Source organism: Colletotrichum gloeosporioides, assembly GCF_011800055.1.
Source record: "Colletotrichum gloeosporioides strain Lc1 chromosome Unknown consensus_22, whole genome shotgun sequence".
Taxonomy (NCBI): domain Eukaryota; kingdom Fungi; phylum Ascomycota; class Sordariomycetes; order Glomerellales; family Glomerellaceae; genus Colletotrichum; species Colletotrichum gloeosporioides.
Window position 1 is genome coordinate 49,598 of NW_025544667.1, and position 8,928 is coordinate 58,525.

Sequence of the window (8,928 nt, forward strand, 5' to 3'; positions counted from 1 at the left end):
AACACCACCACCACCAGCACAATTGCCCACCAACATGACCAGCTTGCCTGCCTGCTGCCCAGCCCGTCGTCGCCTCATCATCATCACCCACACACACCAAGGTCAAAAGCACTGGTTCCAACGGCCACCACGTCCAGCAGCAGCCGCAGCTCTGCACCGATACAGACCAAAAGGCGAGACATTGGCCCAATGGCTGATCTCTCGACCGCCCCGGCTCTGGGCCCGTCCAACTACACCACATACATCTTAGGCCCTCCCTGCCCGTCATCGCACTCTTGACTGATCGGCCCTTTTTTCGTCATGACATGCTACACGTCCAAGTACTCGCAGCCTGCTGGCCTGGCTGCCCTGTCACGCTTCGCCTCTCCTTATTCTCGGGACGGCCTCTACCCCAGACTTGGGCTTTTTGTTTTTGCTCCAAGCTCTCACTACTCTCACCAGAGAACAGCTTCAACCGCAATTGATCCAGTCTAGCTTGCAGACGGCCCTCCATCTCCAACTCATCTGACCCGTTGGCAGTCCATCTGGCTGCTCCCCCGCAGCTCGCCCCTCACTTACATCGACACCGCTTCCAAGACCGACGACATCCGCGAGTCGGTCTACCACCGCGCTGTCATTGTCCTCCCCGGAAGCGGTGGGATACTTTTGGTCCCAGAACCAGTCTCCCAACCTGCAAGGCAGTGGGGTAGCATCCGTCCAACGTGCTACTCTACTGCATATGCCGTCCACCTCCACATTCACAGCCCACAGAACTGGTCCCCATCCATGTTGACTGAACAAGGAAACCTTGTTGCATCATCAGACCGGGCCCAGATCAACAGAGCTTGCCAACCCAGATCCTGACCGACCTACCCTAGCCAAGCTACCCTCACCACGTTGTGCTTGCTGGATAGGGACAAGACCGGCAGTGAACTTTCATCCGGAGCTACCCCGGACGCGAATCCCAGCTTGCTGTCAACCAACATTAAAGTAGCCGCACCCGCGCGCTCTCGCCCTCGTCCAATTTTCTCGTCAAGGCACCCTGCTTCCTTTCCACGACCGACCTACAGCTCGAGTCGACCCTTCCACAAGGTAGCAGACGTTCTTCAGCTGAAGCGGCAACCGACAGCTGCTGAAAACCACGATGAGAACACAAACTTTGGCTGTTGCCGTGTTGGCGGCAGCTGACCACGTTGCTGCTGCCGTGGCGCCTGAAGGAAAGTTGCACAAGGTACGTTGCTGCCGCGTGAAAGCTGCATGTTTCATTATACTGTGATTTGGGAAACCATTGCGCAATGACAATGTCTATTCTGCTTCTTCACCCAAGACATCGGCCGGCCAGCTTCGCCTACGGGGTTTCCAACCGGCTGGTGTTGAGGGTTTCCCATTGCTTCATTTAGAATCGCTCCGCGTCCGCCTTTTGTATTTTCTTGTATTGCGTTCATACCCATTGTTGCAACTGCTTCCTGTGTCTTCATGGCAAGATGTATCTTCACTACCTTCTTGGACTGTCTGCACTCGACCTAACACAACCGAACAAGCGCGATCTCGCATACTCGCCGCCCGTCTACCCTTCACCATGGTCAGACCCCAACGCCGATGGCTGGGCTGATGCCTACGCCAAAGCCAAAGACTTCGTCTCCCAATTGACCCTTCTCGAGAAGGTCAACTTGACGACTGGGGTTGGGTAAGTTGCTCGTCACCTCGTAAAAAGCACCCGACTAACATTGGGACAGATGGCAAGGAGACCTGTGCGTCGGAAACGTTGGCTCAGTTCCTCGACTCGGCCTTCGCGGTCTCTGCATGCAGGACGGCCCTGTCGGCATCCGTTTCAGCGACTACAACTCCGTCTTCCCCTCGGGCCAAACCGTCGCCGCCACCTGGGACCGAAGCCTCGTCTACCGCAGAGCCGAGGCCATTGGCGCCGAACAGAGAGCCAAGGGTGTCGATGTTGTTCTCGCCCCCGTCGCTGGACCCATTGGCCGTGCCCCTACGGGAGGCCGCAACTGGGAAGGTTTCTCTGTTGACCCGTACTTGACTGGTGTCTTCATGGCCGAGAGTGTCAAGGGAATTCAGGATGCTGGTGCCATCGCCTGCGCCAAGCATTTCGTCGGCAACGAGCAAGAACACTTCAGACAAGCTCCCGAGGCCATTGGCTACGGATACAACATCACCGAGTCGCTTTCTTCCAATATTGACGACAAGACCATGCATGAGCTTTATATGTGGCCCTTCGCCGATGCCATCCGCGCCGGGGTTGGTTCCATCATGTGCTCTTACAACCAGGTCAACAACTCATACGGCTGCCAAAACTCGAAGCTTCTCAATGGTCTTCTCAAGGGAGAATTGGGCTTTTCTGGATTCATCATGTCGGATTGGCAAGGTATTTTGAAACCTCTTGGGGTGATGTCGTGAATCAAAAAATGCTAACTGTCGTATAGCGCAACACGCTGGTGCTGCTACGGCAGTTGCTGGTTTGGACATGAGCATGCCCGGCGACACCCTCTTCAACACCGGCCAAACCTTCTGGGGAACCAACCTGACCATTGCCGTGCTCAATGGCACCGTTCCCGAGTACCGTCTCGACGACATGGCTCTCCGCATCATGGCCGCCTTCTTCAAGGTTGGCATGAAGGTTGATGAGGTGCCCGAAATCAACTTCTCTTCCTGGACCCTCGACACTGTCGGCCCTCTGCAGTACTACGCCAAGGAGAACGTTCAAACAATTAACCAGCACATTGACGTACGCAAGGGTAAGGAGCACGCCAACTTGATTCGTGAGATCGGCGCCAAGGCCACGGTGTTGCTCAAGAACTCTGGATCTCTGCCCTTGAAAAAGCCCAAGTTCCTAGCCGTCATTGGAGAGGACGCGGGCCCGAACCCCAAGGGGCCCAACGGCTGCAGCGATCGCGGATGCAACGACGGTACCCTCGGTGCCTCCTGGGGATCTGGCAGTTCCAACTACCCGTACCTCATTACTCCGGACCAGGCCCTGCAGAGGCGCGCTCTCGATGACGGTACCCGCTACGAGAGCATTCTCAGCAACTACGAAACCGCTGCCACCACTGCCCTGATCACCCAACCCGGCGCCACTGCCATCGTCTTTGTCAACGCCAACTCGGGTGAGGGCTACATCAATGTTGGTGGAAACGAGGGTGATCGCCAGAACCTGACCCTGTGGAACTCTGGTGACGAGCTCATCAAGAACGTCTCGTCCATCAACAACAACACCATCGTTGTCATCCACTCCAGCGGACCCGTCCTCGTCACCGATTGGTACGAGAACCCCAACGTTACTGCTATTCTCTGGGCTGGACTTCCTGGGCAGGAATCTGGCAATTCGATCACGGACGTCCTCTACGGCGATGTCAACCCCGCCGGCAAGTCTCCCTTCACCTGGGGTGCGACCCGCGAGAGCTACGGCGCCGACGTTCTGTACAAGCCCAACAACGGCGAGGGAGCTCCTCAGGATGATTTCACCGAGGGCGTCTTCATTGACTACCGCTTTTTCGACCGGGCTACATCTGGCAGCAACGGAACTTATGGTAACTCCAGCAACTCTGCGCCAATCTACCCCTTCGGCTTCGGTCTGTCTTACACCAAGTTCGAGTTCTCCAACCTGGCTGTGGCCAAGAAGGATGCAGGAGAGTACAGGCCTACGACTGGTGAGACGGCGGCTGCGCCAACCTTTGGTAACCACAGCACCGACCTTAACGACTACGTCTTCCCCAAGGACCAGGCTCGCTACATCTACAAGTTCATCTACCCGTGGCTGAACGTGTCGAACGCCCAAGAGGCCTCTCAGGACCCACACTTTGGCAAGACGGCGGAGGAGTTCCTGCCGCCCAACGCCCTGGACAGTAACCCGCAGGCCAAGCACCCTGCCTCGGGTAGCCCCGGTGGTAACCCGCAGCTTTGGGATATCCTCTACACCGTCACCGCGACTGTGACCAACAAAGGCGACATTGCCGGTGACGAGGTTGCTCAGCTGTACGTGTCGCTCGGCGGTCCTGACGACCCGGTCAAGGTGCTGCGCGGTTTTGAGCGCATCCCCCTTGCCCCCGGCGCATCGGCCACGTTTACAGCCGAGATAACAAGACGCGACCTGAGCAACTGGGACGTTGCCAGCCAGAACTGGGTGATCAGCCAGTACCCGAAGAAGGTCTGGGTGGGCAGCTCGTCGAGAGACCTGCCCCTGAGTGCGTCGCTTTAGATTATACAGCAATGCGCCTTGTTGGATAGGACGGCGCTCTAGTTAGTAGTCTTAATCAAGAATTGTTAGTCTTCACCGCTGCCCTAGGCTCTTTCGTCGTCTGTGTCATACGAGGTGTTATCCTCGGTTGTCTGGACGTGTTTCCTCTGGACCGAGAGGTCGCAAATTCGTTTATCCGTGCGGTCAAGGTAGTATGATAAGAAAAATGTTTCGCGATCGCTGTCGGCAATCATTAATGTTTATTAAATCGGGACGGGTAAGGAGACTCAGATCAAGGATGCAATGCGACTGACTCGAGCAACATGACGCAACAGGGCCACAGTTCGGCCCAATTCCGCATTCCCAGAAGATTTGTTTCCTGCACACGATGAGATGACGTTGATGACTCCTTGATCAAAATGGTCACCTATTTTCCGTGTTTTTTTGTCGGTCTCGGCCGAATGCTCAGCTTGAGCGGGAGGACAGCCGAGTTGAGACATTTTGACGAGGCATTTCGAGAACCAACTGGCCCACCTGGAAAGTGCTTACCTTAGCTCACACCGGGAGACCGAGATCCCACCGGCCGTGGTGATGGGCGTGTTGGGCTGGGACGTGGCTCAAGCCAGTGGATGTGAAGGTATTGCCGGCCCCACTCTGACGCCACCTGCCTGTAAGAGCTGGTCAGTGCTTTTTTGTCGAGTCCAATCAGAGTCTGTCGCATGTGTGTACGTAAGCAAGCCACACCGAGAGAGGCAGAGACAGTTGGACAGAAAACAGCGACTGCAGGAAGAAAAAAACAGTCTGGAAGCCCACCCAACATCGGTCAAAAGTGGGGTAACAGATGCGGGTCCAGGTGGACCTTGCCTGATTGGGTGCTAGCGCGGTGATCCGAGGCCGCTCTGGTCTTTTGGTGATCTTTGCCACGCTTCTGTTGTGTTTGGACTGGCAGGATGACTGGCCAGTCGGTGCCCGGAAGTCTTGATGAGTAAGGCCCTTGGAGTGGTTTTCTGCCTGCTCATGGATAAGAAAAGAGAAGAAAAATCAAGGGTCCCGGGCTGCCGAAGAACAATTGGCAGCAGCGAACAAGCCACACACCCAAAAGTACGAATAGACGAGACCGAACGCCCCCGCATCTCCCGTGTCTCCAACTCCTTCCTTGCCTTCCTTACCTAACCTCCGTCTTCAATCCTCAGGTCGCTCTCTCCTTCATTCACCACTGCTCCATACCCATAGCCGGCGCCTGGCCCGAAGCCTCCAGCCTCTTCTTCCTCACCTGAATCTTTTCAATTCTTCGTCGTCTTGCTTGTACAGTGCCTCCTCGCCATCTGGCCGTCGACTTCGCCATCACCTCGGACATTCGGCATTCACAGCTCCAACCAACAGCACAGCCAACCACCAACCTTACCCGCGGCCGTGGTCCAGTTATCCGTACCCCCTCTCGAAAGGAGCCGCATGCGCCGCTGAGGGGGCCGCAACAAGCTTCCGCATAACCAGTCTCACTCCTCACAACGGCCTTCACCACACCAGAGCTTTAACCCTCCGCCGCGTCGTTACTCAAAGCCCGACCGCGTCCAACCGGTCATATCGGGATCCCGAACAACCACCAGACCACGCCGCCAGCGCCGAACCTCGTCCGCATCCAGATCCCGTAAAACCCCCCCCCGCCCGGTCCTCGCGAGCAACCAAGCCAGTCGCGCCCCCCGTCCGTCTCATTGGCAACCCGCCTGCCACAACCCCCCGAACCCGTGAAGCTGTGGACGGGAAGGGGGTTCCACCTTTTGAGCAGCCTGCAGCCTCGCGGGCCCTGGTCCCAATCTGATTGATGAGCGATTGCCACTGCCGGGTGCCACTGTCACTTCTACAACACCGTCGCCCGCCGTCCGTCCGCCCGTCCTCGCCGCCGCTGCCAGACCAAATCCCGAGACCCGCGATCCCCGGATCTGATGCAAGTTCGCCCGACCTACAGACTTCATCATGCCTGAGTCGAACACGACCCCGGACCAGGTCTCCATTGACGACCTGACCCCCGAGGAGGCCAACCGTATCATCCACTCTCATCGCAAAGTCCGCTATGGTGAGTGAGAACCACCATGAGTGACCTCAGCGCTCGCTACCACTCATCCCGTGCTTCACATTTACTCATAACCACTCACTTCACATTCATTGCAGCCCTCGTAGATCAGAGACTGACTCCATCACAGGCACAGCATGCTGGCCTTGCCGCCAGCGCAAGGTGAAATGCGATAACAAGCAACCATGCGAGAACTGCGTCAAGCGCGAGCATCCACAACTGTGCTCCTACAAACCTAACCGTACCGCCTCTCACGGAACCAAACCCGCCGCCTCCGTCACCACCGAGACGGGCAGCAACGCGGGCGGAAACACCACCACCACCGTAGCCAACAATCGCAAAAGGCCTCACTCGCCCGAGGGCCCCGCTGCCGACGTCGCCGCCGGCGCTCCTCCAGCCAAGGTGGAGGCCGGAGCCGCGACCTGGCCTCGTACGGCCATTGGTAAGTCCTCTGCCTCAGCCTCAGCCTCAGCACCGTCTGCATTAAACCCTGGTGGCTTGGGACCTGCGCCGTCGTTCTCCTTCTTGGGCAGCGGTTCGTATACTAATCCAGCGCCCCGCGCGGGCGGAGCAGTCGCGGCAAGCGTGGACGAGACCGAAGCCCCCGAGGCCGTCACGCGCTACCTTGGCCAAAACAGTATCCCGTCTCTTCTGCGAGAGCAGTCGGCTGCTAATGAGCTGCAGGAGGGCGTCGACATCCGTCAGGACATGAGATCTATTCTGGGCCTCGACACGTCGGCGCCCTTCCCGCTCATGTCTTCAAAACACCTCGACAGCCTAACGCGAGAGATCTCGGCCGAGCTGCCGTCGGATCGAGAGGTGATGAAGTATGTATCAAAGTCTCTTATCAAAGACGCATACTGACGTTCACAGGCTATTCCGCACATACAAGGAAACACCACAGCAGTTCTGGGGCTTCGTCGTCGACATTGACGACCTCGAGTCTAAGCTCATGGTTTACCTAGAAGACAGGGCACGTAACGCGAGCAACGCAACGAGAACGCCCAAGCCGGTATCGGCATCATGGCTGGCCATACTCTTTGCGCTCCTCGCCGTGGGTTCGCAGTACCACGACTCCCCTTATCACATCCGCACACGAGACTCGCAAAAATACATACAAATTTCGTTCCACTTCCTGAGGCTAGGGAATTTCCTGCTACGGTTAGTCACTTTCTCGGCTGATCAGCCCCCGTCGGAAAGATAGGGCCCTCCACTGACACGGCCCAAAATTTCATAGACCCACATTCGACTCCATTCAAGCTCTACTACTAACCAGTTTTGTTCTTCTCAATGACATGAAGGCAGAGGCGTCGTGGGCTCTGCTGGGTCTGACATGTCGTCTTGCACAGTCCCTTGGCCTTCACCGGCCAAATCCCTCAGATGGAAGAGATAGCGCTCGTAATGATGGACAGTCAAAGGAGATGATCCGCCGCAAACTGTGGTGGACGTGCGTATGGCACGATACCCTCACATCACTGTCCTTTGACCGCCCGCCGATGACAAACATCCCCTGCTGCCCCATCCCAACGGTCCAGCACACGATGGCCGGCGAATACGGCTACCTCGACACAATGTACCACCTCTGCGAGATCATCTCTCGCCGCCTTAATCCCGATGTCGCCACCGCCGTGTCTTACGAGCAAATGGTCGAAAACTGCGAAGCCGTGGAGAACCTCCGCAACATGGTCGCCCCGAACATCCGCAAGAAGGAGCAGTGCAAGACGGCCATCGATCGCCTCCAGCACTACGCCGTCCGCCTTCACACCTCCTTCGTCATCTCCGTCTGCTGCAGACCGGCACTGCGACGGGACTGCACCAAGCTCACGCCCGAGCAGAAGCGCCACCTGTCCGACAAGTGCCAACATAACCTTGCCGAGACGGTGCGCATGTTTCTCGCCATGCACCAGCTCTCCGTCATCCCCACCCGCAGCTGGGCCTTCACCTACCACGGCCTCTCGTCGGCGCTCCTCCTCGGCATCCTCGGCGAGACCAAGAACAGTCCCGAGGTACGGCAGCTCCAGGGCGACCTCATCGCGGCGCTGTCTGCGACGGCCGCGAAGGAGGCCACCTCGCCGGCGGAGCACATCCCCAAGACGGACAAGGACATTGAGTTGTCTGGCCCGTTGTGGAGGGCTCTGACTGCACTGCGGAATATCTACGAGCACGGCACGATCATGGGCACGTCGCAGAAGAAGGACTCGGACTCGAGCGGGACGGGAAGCGGAGCCAGGACGCCGCTGCCGCCGATGCTCATGGGTCCGATGGGGGCAAACGGCAACGGCAACGGCGGTGTCAACAAGGCTTTCGGCATGGATCCCCACCAGGACGCCGCTCTGGCCATGGCGGAGATGCAGAATGGCACTACCATGGCGGAGTACAACCCCAAGTATGCTGCCCTTTTTTGTCTTGATGAGATAAATGCTAACAGGCTTAGCAGCATGACATACCCTCCCGTTATGGAGGGTCTTCCCAACATGGACCCGTCGACGTACATGTCGCCGATGGACCTGTACGAATCGATTTGGTGGGGTATGTCATCCTCTCGTTTCTCCTCCCACGATGTTTCCGTGAGCTGACAGCTGGGGCAGAATCACCCGACCCTTGGAACTCGGGCGTCGACACCATGAACTTTGATTTTGTAGCCCAACCACCACCGGGCCAACCTCAACAACAATTCTACTTTTAA

General features: G+C 57.4%; 2 protein-coding genes across 2 annotated transcripts; both read left to right on the forward strand.

Annotated features, from left to right (window-relative positions):
* Positions 1 to 1,123: 1,123 nt before the first annotated feature.
* On the forward strand, positions 1,124 to 4,192 carry GCG54_00006779 (putative beta-glucosidase A; the record flags this gene model as incomplete). Its single annotated transcript, XM_045406777.1, has 4 exons — positions 1,124 to 1,210; positions 1,380 to 1,666; positions 1,716 to 2,362; positions 2,421 to 4,192. 4 exons carry the CDS (start codon positions 1,124 to 1,126, stop codon positions 4,190 to 4,192), a joined length of 2,793 nt encoding a protein of 930 aa, XP_045267323.1.
* A 1,953-nt stretch (positions 4,193 to 6,145) lies between these two features.
* On the forward strand, positions 6,146 to 8,928 carry GCG54_00006780 (uncharacterized protein; the record flags this gene model as incomplete). The annotated part of the gene is made up of 5 exons (XM_045406778.1): positions 6,146 to 6,245; positions 6,373 to 7,069; positions 7,116 to 7,403; positions 7,480 to 8,771; positions 8,831 to 8,928. 5 exons carry the CDS (start codon positions 6,146 to 6,148, stop codon positions 8,926 to 8,928), a joined length of 2,475 nt encoding a protein of 824 aa, XP_045267324.1.